The 15,283-nt window shown below is 42.9% G+C and overlaps 1 protein-coding gene and 1 long non-coding RNA gene across 2 annotated transcripts; one reads left to right on the forward strand and one right to left on the reverse strand.

Moving 5' to 3' along the window:
- Positions 1 to 1,864: 1,864 nt before the first annotated feature.
- On the reverse strand, positions 1,865 to 6,741 carry LOC106921409 (uncharacterized). The gene is made up of 3 exons (XM_014993097.2): positions 6,460 to 6,741; positions 4,919 to 5,596; positions 1,865 to 3,615 (listed from the first exon to the last, which is right to left on the reverse strand). The coding sequence occupies exons 1-3, from the start codon at positions 6,617 to 6,619 to the stop codon at positions 2,777 to 2,779; spliced, it is 1,677 nt and encodes a 558-aa protein (XP_014848583.2). The 5' UTR covers positions 6,620 to 6,741; the 3' UTR covers positions 1,865 to 2,776.
- Positions 6,742 to 9,593: 2,852 nt separating this feature from the next.
- LOC148154485 (uncharacterized) lies at positions 9,594 to 10,251 on the forward strand. Its single transcript, XR_015765799.1, has 2 exons — positions 9,594 to 9,868; positions 9,960 to 10,251. It is a non-coding gene; the product is annotated as an uncharacterized LOC148154485 (long non-coding RNA).
- Positions 10,252 to 15,283: the final 5,032 nt, after the last annotated feature.

The following is a 15,283-nucleotide window of genomic DNA, read 5'->3' on the forward strand; positions in this document are numbered from 1 at the left end:
AATGTATCAGTAAATGTAGATAATACATTGTGTGAGTGAAGAGCGCAGGTAGAGCAGCAGAGATGATGATTATTATTATTCTACAGTGTTTATGTTCTCATTGTTTCTGCTGCTGCTGCACTGCGCCCCCTGGTGGCCACTCCTCCTCATTACTCCCACAGACTCGCCTCGTTCAGTGAGTCACTGTTGTGGATGTGAGACAATCAAGTGTCATCTTATGATTCAGGATGGAGAAAAATATCAGACACACGGTTTTCTGTAATTTCTGATGAAACAAAGCAGATTCAGCTTTAATCCTTTATTTTAGTGATAAATCTGGACACAATGTTTTCTAACTTCTTATTATGGGAATTTATTGGAAACATTTGGGTCAAACCAAAACGTTTTTTTGTGTGTGAAATATTAAATTTAAGTTGTTTTGAACTGGAAGCATTAATAATGTAAATATTATGACCAGTACATATTTATTTATAAATAATGATTCACTAATATTTCCTTGTTAACCCTGCAGAGGTTCTGGTTCTGTTTGGATGAGCTGAAGGTTCTGTGCTGGTATCAAACCCGACATCCAGCAGCTTTAACTTTGACACATTTTCCCAGATCTGAAGCTAAACTACCTGAAATATGACGATAAAAACATGAAGAGAAAATATGACCTGTAGAATAACAAGTTGGATCAATCAGAACCTTTTCTGCTTCTCGGTTCCTGTTGATGAAACAAACACGGACTCATCAGAACCTCCACCAGAACATCACCCTGTTTATACACGTCAAACCACAAGTTTACACACACCCAACAAAAAGACCCAAATCATTTTGAATCACTAAAATGATTTCTGTTTGCTAAATGCCTGAATAACGAGAGAAAGAACGTTTCGTAAAGAATGATTACTGTCTCTTTAAATAACGAGGACAGCCCAGATGATGATGTCATGGATTTGGAAACTGACAGGTTAACTGAGTCACAGCTGTGGACGTATTTAAGGACAAACCTTAAACAAGCTGCTTTCTGCTTTGAGACGATGGGAAGGTTAAAGGAAATCAAGATTTTGGTCTTTAGCTCCAAAACGTGCAGGAAGCCAAAGAGTTGGTGGAGTTTGTGGCTGAAGCTGGTAAAGCAGCATCATGATCCACAGCCAGACTGTCCGACCCGAACTGAAAGGCCGCTCAGCGAGGAAGAAGCCATCACTCCAAAAGAAACATCAAAAACCAGATTGCAGTTTGAAGATGAACAAAGATCTTCATTTTCAGATTCATGTCCTGCAGTCTGATGAAACTGAACTGTTTGGACTTAATGACCATCATTACATGGAGTAAAAACGAGGAGATCAGCCTAACTGTGAAGAATAGTGGTGGCAGCATCATGCTGGGGGACTGATTTACTGCAGGAGGAACTTCATAAACTAGATGGACTCATGAGGAAAGAACTTCATGTAGAAACACTGAAGGAACATCTAAAGACAGGCTGGACGTCCAAACGGAAAATATCCCTCAGCTCACAGCCACGGTACCGGTACCGGTACCGCAGGACAGCAGAGTTCAGGTCCGGACCGTCTGTCCTGACCCGAGAAGCTGAGGGTAAACCTGAAGGCGTGTCAGAGTGAGACCGGCTGCAAACTGGACTCGGTTCCACCGGGTCAGTCAGGACCGGACCAGAACTGCACCAAACTAAACCCAAAAGGTTGAAATTCTCCAGCTTTATTTATGGATCTCTAGATATTTATATTCCATCCCTCCTTAAAACAGAGACAGAAAAATGAGTTTCAGAAAATATTTAATAACTTATTCATAAAACATCTAAACAACTGATTGACGACATCCACAGATCAGAACCTTTTAAATCACAACTGAATTTACAGAGACCTTTTATATTGTCAATATTATTTTATTTTCCAAACAGTATCAAATTATTATTGAAAATAACTAATAAAATCCAATCCAGTTAAAGATTTAAGAAATAAAAATCATTGACATGGAAACGGTCAAAGATTCTTCATGACTGTTTGACCAACAGGTCAGAAACAAACTACTGCAAACAAACAGCTGCAGACTAAAACTACAAACCAGCAGTCATAACAGAAACATAAAAACAACCAAATCTAAATAATCTAAATAGAAAATAAAGCCATGAGGAGCAGAGGGTCAAGTTCACCACAGGTCAGAAGAACTGAAACATTCTGACTCGTTTGTTCGTGAAAACAAACCCTGAAACATCCACTGCTTAACTTCTAAAGACCTTTGACCTTTGTGATGTCACTTGTGCTTGAATAAAGAGAAACTCTGAAAATATTCTGCAACAGCTGATCCAGCAGAACAATCTGAGGTTTAGGATGAACCAAGTAAACATTCAGGAACTTCTCCATGTTTGCTGTGAATGGTTCATTTACGCTCCGCCGTCAGAGAATTATCACAAATATCATGAGTTGTATTTCTGCACAGTTTCATTAGAGTTTACATTTTATGCCACGTTTCACATACATGAAGCTTCTCATGCGTCTTAGTGGAGCTTTATTTATTCTCAGTTGTGGAGTTTTGTGGACCTTTCTGTCTGTCCTTGGTTTAACAACACAGTTCAGACGAACAGCAATATGAGTGAATGGCTGAGTTAGCTCTGATATGAGGATTGGACTTTAGTACTGAGTCCCTCATTCTGCTGCTTGGAGGGACCAACATGTGGCTGAGGGAAAGGTTTTCCCACAAACGTCACATGAGTGGAGTTTCTCAGCTGAGTCTGTAAACCAGAGCATGAGATGAACCTTTTCTCACAGGCTTCACATTAGCAGGACTTCTCAGCACCGTGGCTTCTCATGTGGACCAGCAGAGCTTTCCCAGTCAAACATCGTTTCCCACATACTTCACATGGGTGGGACGTCTCATCGCTGTGGTCTCTTATGTGCGTCAGTAGAGAAGATTCCCGATAGAACCGTTCCCCGCATGTTTCACAGGAGTGGAGCTTGTCTAGGCTGTGCTCCGTCATGTGGCTGCTCAGGGCCTCTGCAGAACTAAACTCGTTCCCGCAGGTTTCACATGAGTGCAGCTTCACAACGTGGGTTCTCATGTGCGTCACTAGAGATTTTACATAATAATACCTTTTCCCACATGTAGTACAAAAAATGACATTTTCTTTCTTTCTGACTTTCTTTTGAGATTTGTGGGCCGACTTTGCTGGAAGACGTTTTTGTTTTTTTGTTCCCTGAAGTTTTTGTTCCAGATCCTCTTTGATCTGATGAGGATCTGATTTAAAACCTGAGTTAAAACTGTCCTGGTCAGAACCAGGGAGGTTCTGATCCATGTCTGGTTCCAGCTCACACTCTTCATCTGACAGAGGTTTCATGAAGGCGTCACAGTCCGGTGGCAGCTGCTGGCCGCTGCAGATCTCCACCTCCTGCAGCTGCGGTTCTTCAGGCCCGCTCTCCTGATGTGGCGGTTCTGGTTCTGGTTCCCTCTGGTTTGGCTCCAGACCCTCCAGATCCTCGTTCATCAGTGGACCTTCTTGGTTTTCCTGGTCCTCTTCAGACGGGAAATGTTCTGCATCAGAGAGTTCGTCTTCAACTGGTTCTGGTTCCTCCTGGTTCAGAACCTCCTCCGTCCTGCAGACGTGCTGCTTTGGGACGTCTGGAAGGACAAACAGGAACAAACCCATCAGCTGTGTTCCTGGAAACACCAGCAGCTTCAGTTTCTTTGTGTTTTATATCAGCTGCTTCGACCTGAGAACAAAGTTTATTTAATATTTTGCAGCGTTTCTGTTGGAGGGGAAAGACGAGGACGTTACAGCTCCAGAGAGCTGATTGGTCAGACCTGTGACCACCTTGATCTGATTGGCTGAGTTTTAAGAGCCTCACAATTCAATTCACTTTTGACTCGTTGGGATTAAACTGGATTAGATTTGGACTGAACAGACTCTGAATGTCTGCTGCTTCTCGTTCTTTCAGGTTTTGTTCTCTGCCTGGTAACTTCATGTTCCAGTTCTTTAGGGGAAACTCCTTTTAATTCATCTCATTTTATCTTTTCATTATCAGACAGGAGAATAAAAGCCTCAGATTATTTTCCTCCACATTCCCTCATATTTGTTGTTTAAGATCATTTTTAGTGACCTGCTGTTCGTTAAGCCTTTCATGATCCAGTTTGCTGAACATTTTATGCAGATCTTCTGCTGCATGTTTTGTACAGTCGACTGTTTGATCCAGTTTTAGGTCAAATTACTGTAACTAACTGAGATTATGTTTCGTTGACCTTTCAAAATGTCAATTCTTAAATATTTCTGTATTCCACGTCTCCTGGCTTCTGGTCTCGTTCCACAGGTGAAAAGCAACTTGTGGCCATTCAGGGTTTTGTCTTCATTAATAAAATCTTTAAAAAAAATCATAAATAGTCTTTACTTTTGAAGAGTTCACACAAAGATGAACAAACTATTAACAAACTGCCTCATTTATGGATGCAGTGCAGGATCAGCAGGCAGTAAATTAAATATTCTCTAAGTACATTTATTTGAGCATTCACTAACATTTACAAACAGAACAGAGTAGTTAATTCAGGAGTTATTAAGCATTAATAAACACCGAGTACATTGGTATTAGGAGTAATTAGTCAATATGGGTAAAGCATTAATTAATCTGTTAATTTATAGCTTATTAAGCATGAATCATTGAATAACAATGTTTTCAACATTAATTACATATTTATTAATGGCTAAATGAGGCTACATAAAGCATGGTGATCATAAAGTGCTACCAAAACCTTTAGTTCGAATCCAGACTTTACTTCCTGGTTTACTGAAAACGGTTCCGGATCAGTTCGTCCTATTTGGACCCAGCCTGCTTCCATGTCACATCAATGGACCGAACCGGCAGCTAGAGCAGCTCATTACATCAAGTTTCACTTCAATAGGATCATTTATGAGATTTGGTCAGATCCATACCGGTTCTGGTGAGAAGAACATGGGGAAGCCAGCAGATACCCAGCAGTCTGGTCTCCTCTTGGAACCCGATCACCACTCTTCCAAACTCTGGTTCCTCCTGGTTCGGTCTAATCTCTGGAGGTTCTGGTTCCTCCTGGTTCGGTCTAATCTCTGGAGGTTCTGGTTCCTCCTGGTTCGGTCTAATCTCTGGAGATTCTAGTTCCTTCTGGTTCGGTCTAATCTCTGGAGGTTCTGGTTCCTCCTGGTTCGGTCTAATCTCTGGAGATTCTGGTTCCTCCTGGTTCGGTCTAATCTCTGGAAATTCTGGTTCCTTCTGGTTCGGTCTAATCTCTGGAGGTTCTGGTTCCTCCTGGTTCGGTCTAATCTCTGGAGGTTCTGGTTCCTCCTGGTTCGGTCTAATCTCTGGAGGTTCTGGTTCCTCCTGGTTCGGTCTAGTCTCTGGAGGTTCTGGTTCCTCCTGGTTCGGTCTAATCTCTGGAGGTTCTGGTTCCTCCTGGTTCAGTCTAATCTCTGGAGGTTCTGGTTCCTCCTGGTTCGGTCTAATCTCTGGAGGTTCTGGTTCCTCTTGGTTCTGTCTAATCGCTGGTTCCACCTGGTCTAGACTGGAGCTCCTCTGCTGGTTCTGCAGCTCTGGGTCGGTCAGAACCTCCTTGTTGTCGTCATGCAGCTTTGGCTGATCTGTAGCAACAAAGAGACACAAGAGCTGATTACCATGACGACCGTCTCCAGGACTGGTGTTGGTTCTGACCCAGACAGCCTGGTCCGGTCCTCTGGATACTTCCTGAGCATCCAGAGGATCCAGGATTCCAGCAAGAAATGTTTCATTGTTAATGGTGAAACATTCATGAAGCTTCAGGTTCCAATGACTTATGTTTGGATCTGTAGTCTACTGGTTGCCATGGTAACACTCTGTAACTTTGGTGCTAGCTTAAAGTAGGTTGGGAGTCAATGGGATCAAAATGAGACAGAAGAACAAAAGGAGAAATGCTTTTTAAAAGTAAAATAATAAAAACGGTCCTGGCCAAGTTTCATAGAATCAGCCGTTAATCCGTAGATCTGAGAATCCACCAAGCAGTAAAGCAGGATTATCCCATTTTGGGCAGCGAAGGGTTAATTAAAGGCCCACAGCATCACCATCCGTGATTCTCTGAAGATACTTGGAAGATATGAGCTGCAACAACATTTAATTTAGCTTTGAGAAACATTTATTATTTACAAAATTAATTAGATTCTGAATAACAACTGATGATTAAGATGTAACTTTTCACAGGCCGATAACCATCTTAGACATCAAACTGTGTTTTCTTTGTCCGGAGTGAAGAATAACTGTCCAGGTTAGAAGTTTTTAAGTTTAGCAGTTTTCAAACTGGGTCTCTTTAAAGGTTGGTTCATGTAAAAACCTAAACAAACACAAAACTACGAATCTTTAACCGTTTAAATATCACGAACTGAATGTAGAAAGGCCGACAGTTTCCATAACAAAGGCAAAGCAGAAGAAGAAAAGAACGTGTTAATTATCGGAGCCTAACGTTGCTTCCTACCGATTCTGGTGAGTTTTATCTGAGGTTTCCAGCAGGTTTCCAGCAGTTTAATGTCCTCCTCGGAGCGGACGATGGTTTTTTCTACCTGAATGAAGATTTCTTCCGCAGCAGCAGTTAGTCTCTCTCTGATAAAATCTCTCAGCTGCTGAACGGAAGACATGGTTACTGAGATATTCAGCTGAAACACGAAGACAACCGTTTTCTAACTGAATCCACTGGAGATGCTGATGGAGTCGCTTTACTTCTGCTGAGTGTCACAGAGACACAACGCAGCAGATTTACCGCCACCTGCTGGACTGGAGAGGAACAGCAGCCTGGCAGCAAAAACCTCATAAAAACCTAAACAGAAACTTTACATTCTCTCAACCAGACCAGAACTTTTCCAACCTCCGATTAAAGCTGCAGCATGTAACTTTTATAAAATAAAATTGTTTTCTTACATTTTTATTAAATCAAATAAACTGAAATTCTGGGGGACCTTATAACATTCAAAACTTTACAATTCATGTTTAAAGTAAGAAACCGTCAACTTCTACACAATATACAAAAAATGTTTTGTGACATAGGGGGGTTTTAATTTAAAAGGAAAAGGACATTTAAAAAAAAACAATGTATGAGAACAACCAAAAAGAGTTTTTGTTTATCCATGTGTGGAGTAGATTTATGGAATGGATTGAATGATGAGTTCAAAAAAGTTCAAATATAAACCAGTTTAAAAAACTGATTAAGAAGGAGCTTATTGGGAAATATGTTTCAAAGTCCATAAATGCTATTGATATAATTTTTAAAAAATAATTGTACATATAAAGATGTGAGATTTAAATGTCATGTAAGGTGGAAATAAGTTAAGTTTATCTGGTGTTTGCAGATGTAATTATTTTATAAGATGAGTATGAAAAGGGCAGGAAATCATAAGATATTCTACCTGCTCCCTTTCGAACAGATAATATAAAACTGCATGTCAATTGGGCATGATAATATATTTTAATTGTTTTTCTTCTTTCTTGCTTTTACATTTGTTTGTTCAAAATAAATAATAACAAAATTCATTTCAGTGCAGCCCATCCAGAAGACGGGATTGGAGGTGCTGCCTAATAAACTGTCTCAACATGGCTACAGGTTTAAGAAATAACTGGTTTGTTTCCAAAATCCCACTTTATGTTTCCAGATTGATTTTTTTTGTATGACATGTAAATCATTCTGATCCTGAGGCTGTGAAAAGATTGATCTCCTCCATTTCCTCCCTGAACTGGTAATGATGTCTGAATAAATGGACCAACAACCAATCAAAGCTGGAGGAGGGGCTTAGCACTGTCAATCATACTTGTGTACTTGCTACTCAATGTTCCAATGGTGAAAAAACAAAATATAGAATTTTTTTTAGGTTAATTTAAAATTTTCTGAGTTTTTTGGTGAAAATTTACTTGCGGTTTTTTTATCTACAACAATCTTAATACACCATCATAGATATCAACTACAAAAGTAAAACCTATTTTCAGTTTTTTCAAAGTCTTCTTACTATCCTCAGTGTTACACTCTAACAATACCCCTAGAAACAGGAGTCAGTGTGAGGACACTCAGAGGGGACCCAGAAATTCAACCACACACAGGAGTATACGAAAAGAAAAAAGTTTATTTTCGGATGGTTTCTGCTCAGTGAGAGGTCATCAAACAGCACTGAGGAGAGAGGAGAGAAGGCTGGTGATGCACAGATAAAGGAGGGGTATCTTAGAAATGTTCAGCTTAACTGACCTGTGGAGCAGTGGACGGGTGGAGCAGAGGAACAGAGGGTCTGACGACAGGGTGATGCAGGAAACCAGAGGAACAGGCTTCTGTGGAGGCAATGAAGATCTCCACGAGGAGATCCAAAACGCAACACCCAGGGACTTTGTCAACAATAAGGCAGAGGTCATACACAGGAGGTCAGAGAGAGCAAACTTAGCTTTTAGGGGCAGGTGATGATCGGTGGTCAGGGTCCAGAAATCCAGAACAGAAGGGATCCGTGAAGGTTTGGCAGGAGGGGTAAATCTGTGGACAGAAAGGGGTCGTAGAAACACTGAAGGCTTGGAAGGAAACACTGGATCTCTGCTGGCTCGTGGCTGTCGCTAATCTGGCAAGGAGGCAGAGACTGAGAGGTGTTTGAGTAGGGCGAGGCCCAGGTGGAACAGGTAAGCCAGGGGTCCCCAGTGGTTATTTGATTGTGCTTTCTGGAAAACAATATATTTTTACATTTAGGCTCCTGCAATCGTCACACTTTTTCTGTTACAAACTGACTCCGGCCCCCCACTAAAGAAGGGAAAAGTTATCTGGCCCTCACAGGAAAAGGTTTGGGGACCCCTGAGGTAAGCAATCAGGCGTGGCAGGTGAGCTGAATGAGTGTTTAACACAGCAGGACATGAAACATAACGGTCAGCTTTTAGTTCCTCCCTGTTTATCTGATTCTACATCTGTCATTCCGCATTTACCTGATGGCTTCGAAGCCGTATTACTATAATTAAACATTATGCATATTTATCTTTTAAACTGCTTTGACTATGGTCTCCACTCGTTGTGAATCAAATGCAGCACAACAGCGCCATCTTTTGGTTGAGAGGCAGACACTGAGACAGCAGCAACATCTTTCTCTGATTTTAATTATAATGTCTTATAATACGACTGCACACCAGCCCAATAAAAAAGAAAAAAAAAGAATATATTAAATGAATATAAAAACAAAATTCTCCTATTTGGGCCTAAACTGTTCGGGTTAAAAGCCAATGCTCTATTAGCAGCTTCATCTGGGAGAGAAACACAGTTAAACTGATAAAATATGAATAAGCCTGTAAAGCAGAAAATGTTAAGTTAGCAGCAAGAACCCAGAAGAACTTACTGTTTGGTTTCACTATGAAGCAGATGAAAGCAGCATCTTGATCTGATTATCCAATCAGCAGCTTCCTCTGATTATCCAATCAGCATCTTTCTCTGACCGTCCAATCAGCGGCTTCCTCTGACCGTCCAATCAGCAGCTTCCTCTGATCGTCCAATCAGCGGCTTCCTCTGACCGTCCAATCAGCAGCTTCCTCTGATCGTCCAATCAGCAGCTTCCTCTGATCGTCCAATCAGCAGCCTCCTCTGATCGTCCAATCAGCATCTTCCTCTGATGGTCCAATCAGCAGCTTCCTCTGATGGTCCAATCAGCATCTTCCTCTGATGGTCCAATCAGCAGCCTCCTCTTCTCTGTGGCTGCAGGGGCTGATGGGAGCTCTGGTTCCTCTGCTAGAAACCACGTGGCCCTGGTCTGATCTCTCAGCTCGTCCTTGTTTGGCCTCAGCTGCATCAGAGCTCCACTTCTCCCCAGGTTCACCAGAGGAAACTCCACTGCACACAATGCTTTTCCTCCCAGCTGCTGCTCTGTGCTGGCTGGGTTCAGGTGAGTGTTTCCACCAATCAGGAGCCAACAAAGCCCACCTGGAACAAACACTGTCACACTAACCTTCACCTGTCTGTCTGTGTCTCTACAGCACTGGCTGCCATGGCAACACAGCTGGTTCAGGACGATCTGACTCTGACCAGGAGAAAAGGGGAGAGCGTCTCCTTCAGCTGTGGAGGAACTGATCAGTGTGATAGTGGTTATCCAGTAGCCTGGTACCAGAAGAAAGATACAGAAACATTCACAGCTATTCTCTATATCTACATTGGTGGGAGCCCATCTAAATTAAATCATCCTCAGCAAGATGATTTCTCAGCTGAGAGAAATCAGAACAGCTGTAAACTGAAGATCAATAAAGTTAAACTGGATCATTCAGCCTCCTACTACTGCGGCTGCTTGAAGTCTGGTTCCCACAGTGAGAAATGATTCCTTCAGCCTGAACAAAAACCTCCAGATGATCAGATGTCAGTTTGTGACATAGAGAGCAGTAAACCACAGCCCAGGTTCACTGATTTCACCTCCATCTCACACAGAGACTCTCTGAGTTTCAGGTTTCATTCATTATTATTTACTTGCTTAATAAATTTATGGGTTCTGTCATTTTAAAGTAAAAATTAAGTTGATGATTCTCCCTGAATCATAAATAATTAATTTTAAGAATACCAAATTCATCCAGATAGTCGTCAGGTGGATCTCATGTAATCTGGACGTGTCAGAAACTGAGGAACCCTCTGAGAACAGATTTAGATTTATTCCCACTGGACTCAGGGATTAACAGAAATTATGACTTTTAAAGCAGCCAGGCTACATAATTAAAGGGCTGATAAATAATAACTGAGATATAGAATATCCTCATATAGCGTCTGCTCAGTTTTTATGAAGTATCAGCTGGATTTTTCTAACTCTATTATAAGACATGTTATAATTTATGTGCCACGTAACATTTTATAAAATAATGGGATGTCCAAGCCATGCTTAGCCTTTTGGGAAGTTTGAAAACTTTTGCAGCTGATTAAATTTCATGTTTCTTCCTGTTTTTGGGTAACAGGGTCAAAGACCAACCAGATGCAGACCTGGAGGCAGGAAGCCAACCTCAGAGTCACTGCAGGGTTTAAATCCTCACAGTCAGAAAATCCTTTAAAGCTCCAGAAATACAACAAACTGTCATCAGTTTAACCTGATGATTATTTCAGGACTGATATTTGATATTTAACCTCTGGGACATTTAGGCTTTTATTAATAAATGATCAGTTCTTCAGTTAACAGAATAAAATGTAGGATGAACATGAACACATTTTAACAGACATTCAGACAGAAACACTGAACTGAAAGGCCCAAAGTCAGAATCCTCTCATTTGACTCTTTATGTCTGAAGATAATAACTTTAGTTTGGTTTCTGTCCAGCTTTACAACATTAAACATCCATGAACTGATAGTTGCATCTAATTAAATGGTTCAATGGGTTCAGATTCACCTGATGACATCATAATGTAGAGCTGTGATCCATCTGTGTTTCTGTTAAAGATTTCAGAGACGAAAGATGCTTCAGAGTTAGATGCTGTCTTCATCGTCCCTCTTTGGAGGTTTCACAATAAACAAGTCAAGTTTCCCGCCATGTTTCCTCAGACTTTTGATGAAGATTTATTTCACTTCTCAGTAGTGGAGAGATTTATTATTACCAGACACAATAACCACTTTCATGGGAGTATCCAATCAGCATCTTCCTCTGATCGTCCAATCAGCAGCTTCCTCTGATCGTCCAATCCATAGACATAATATAAGAGTAGACCCGCATTGGCCGCTCCGGCGCAGGAAATACGGCGGCCATCTTGGAGCGGTATTCCCTCCTACTTTGCTCAATCAAAACAGCAGAAGATGCCTCAGGACTGAGGGATATTGTTGTTCTGGTCGATGGATTATTGATGTGAGGGCTCCACAGACAACATTTCACAAGTAAGATGGACATATTATTGTGTATATATTGTGATTAGAATATTACTTTACTGTATTTATGTCCACCGGCGAGATACCAGCTAATATTAGCTACAGTGCTTGGTGTAATACGGGTTCAGCCCCGCTATGAAGGCTAACTGAGATTCTGTACATCTAAAAAAATTATTATTCTCTAACACTGACTTAGATTATCTGACACAAGGGCCTATATTAGAAATGAAACAATATAACACATATTATAAAACTTATGTGTTATAACATTCACCGGCAAAGTTTACACAGGTGGTGACGGAATCACTGCAGCACGGATGAATCTCACATCGGCTGAAAGACATATATATATAATAATTAATTAATTAATACTGAATTTTATATATATATATATATATATATATATATATATATAAAATTCCCCTCTCACCCTCCGCGGGTGGTCTCTTTCATCCTCTGAGCTCGGGTCCTCTACCAGAGGCCTGGGAGCTTGAGGGTTCTGCGCAGTATCTTGGCTGTGCCTAGAACTGCACATTTCTGGACTGAGATGTCTGATGTTGTTCCTGGGATCTGTTTGAGCCACTGCTCCAGTTTGGGGGTGACTGCCCCGAGGGCCCCTATGACCACAGGCACCACTGTGGTCTTCACCTTCCAGGCCTTCTCCAGTTCCTCTCTGAGGCCCTGGTATTTCTCCAGTTTCTCATGCTCCTTTTTCCTGATGTTGTGGTCACTTGGTATTGCTACATCCACCACAACGGCTTTCCTCTGTTCTTTATCCACCACCACAATGTCCGGTTGGTTCGCCATTACCATCTTGTCTGTTTGGATCTGGAAGTCCCACAGGATCTTAGCTCGGTCATTCTCCACCACCTTTGGGGGTGTTCCCCACTTTGACCTCGGGGCTTCCAGTCCGTATTCGGCACAGATGTTCCTGTACACTATGCCCGCCACTTGGTTATGACGTTCCATGTATGCTTTCCCTGCCAGCATCTTGCACCCTGCTGTTATGTGCTGGACTGTCTCAGAGGCCTCCTTGCACAACCTACACCTTGGGTCTTGTCTGGTGTGGTAGATCTGAGCCTCTATTGCTCTGGTGTTTAGTGCCTGTTCCTGGGCGGCCAGGATGAGGGCCTCTGTGCTGTCCTTGAGTCCAGCTTTCTCCAGCCATTGGTAGGATTTCCTGATATCAGCCACTTCAGTTATTTGTCGGTGGTACATCCCATGTAGGGGCTTGTCTTCCCATGATGGTTCCTCCAGCACCTCGTCCTCTGTTCCCCATTGTCTGAGACATTCGCTGAGCACATCGTCCGTTGAGGCTTTGTCCTTGATGTATTTATGGATCTTGGATGTTTCATCCTGGACAGTGGCTCTCACACTCACTAGTCCTCTGCCTCCTTCCTTACGGCTTGTGTACAGTCTCAGGGTGCTGGATTTGGGGTGGAACCCTCCATGCATGGTTAGTAGCTTCCGAGTCTTAACATCCGTGGCCTTTATCTCTTCCATTGGCCAGCTAATTATTCCGGCAGGGTATCTGATTACTGGTAAGGCATAGCTGTTTATTGCACGGATCTTGTTCTTGCCATTGAGCTGGCTTCTCAGGACTTGCCTTATTCGTTGGAGGTATTTGGCTGTGGCTCCTTTCCTTGTGACCTCATCGAGGTTGCCATTTGCTTGTGGTATTCCCAGGTACTTGTAGCTGTGCTCTATGTCTGCTATTGTTCCCTCTGGGAGTGAGACCCCTTCTGTGTGGATGACCTTCCCTCTCTTTGTAACCATCCGGCCACACTTCTCTAGTCCGAATGACATCCCAATGTCAGTGCTGTAGATCCTGGTGGTGTGGATCAGTGAGTCGATGTCTCGCTCGTTCTTGGCGTACAGCTTGATGTCATCCATGTAGAGGAGGTGACTGATTGTGGCCCCATTCTTGAGTCGGTATCCGTAGCCAGTCTTGTTGATGATTTGGCTAAGGGGGTTCAGGCCTATGCAGAACAGCAGTGGGGACAGAGCATCTCCTTGGTATATGCCACATTTGATGGACACTTGTGCAAGTGGTTTGCAGTTGGCTTCAAGGGTGGTTTTCCACAGCCCCATCGAGTTTGTAATGAAGGCTCTTAGAGTCCTGTTGATGTTGTACATCTCTAAGCATTCAATGATCCAAGTGTGTGGCATTGAGTCATAGGCTTTCTTGTAATCAATCCAAGCGGTGCACAGGTTGGTGTGTCGGGTTTTGCAGTCTCGGGTGACTGTGTGGTCTACAAGGAGTTGGTGTTTGGCTCCTCTGCTATTTATGCCGATGCCCTTCTGTGCCGTGTTCATGTATTTATCCATGTGCCCGCTTATCTTAGCTGCTATGATGCCTGACATGAGCTTCCATGTTGTAGAGAGACAGGTTATCGGCCGATAGTTGGATGGGACTGAACCCTTTGAGGGATCCTTCTGGATCAGGATTGTGCGCCCTTCAGTTAGCCATTCAGGGTGAGTCCCATTCTGTAGCAGCTGGTTCAGTTGAACTGCCAGTCGCTCATGGAGGGCAGTGAGTTTCTTTAGCCAGTAGGCATGGATCATGTCAGGCATGATGCTGTCAGGCCCTGGTGCTGTCCAGTTTTTCATACCCGAGACTCTTTCTTGGACATCTGCCACAGTGATGGTTACCGGGCTTGTTCAGGGAGGTTGCTGTGGTCCTCTCGTAGAGAGGTTAGCCACTGTGCATTGCTGTTGTGGGACGCCTCCCTTTCCCATATGCCTTTCCAGTATTGTTCAGTCTCCAGCCTTGGTGGGTCTGCTCTGTTGTTATTACCCTGCCATTGAGAGTACACTTTAGCTGGTTGGGTGGAGAAGAGCCGGTTAATCCTCCTGGCTTCATTCTCTCTTGTGTATCTCTTTAGGCGGCTGGCCAAGGCTTGGAGCCTTTGTTTGGCAGTTTCGAGTGCTTCAGGTATGGGCATCTGGTTGTACTTCTTAGGTACTGGTCTTTTCATTGCACCTCTTTGGAGCTCTGACAGTTGGCTCACTTCCCTCCTTGTTATCTTGATCTTAGCCTCTAACCGTCTTTTCCATGATGGATATTGGGTCTCATAGTTGCTCTTATAGCCGAGCATTTCAAGGATCACTGATGCTGAGTTGTATATCAGCTCATTGGTTTCTGTTATGGTGTTGGTAGGGATTGTTCTCAATGCTGCATTCACATCTTGAATGAGACTTTCTGACGGTACTTCACTCAGCCGTTGTAATTGGCGTCGGGGTTGCCTGGTGTTCATTCGGGCCACGATTCTCTCTCTCAGGTCAGTTGCTGTCTCGTTCAGCTTTGATAGTTCGTTCATTACTGGGGCTGCATACCCAGTCTCGGGGTGGGGAGTAGTTAACTCCCCCCTGACCTTACCTTTGGGCTCCTCCCTTTTGCCGTAGCATTTGTGTTGTACCTCGTCAATCTCAAGTTGTGATAGCAGTTGCCGTTTGCGGATGTTGGAACAC

Source organism: Poecilia mexicana, unplaced genomic scaffold (assembly GCF_051168715.1).
Source record: "Poecilia mexicana isolate PSO_F unplaced genomic scaffold, ASM5116871v1 scaffold_17, whole genome shotgun sequence".
NCBI lineage: Eukaryota > Metazoa > Chordata > Actinopteri > Cyprinodontiformes > Poeciliidae > Poecilia > Poecilia mexicana.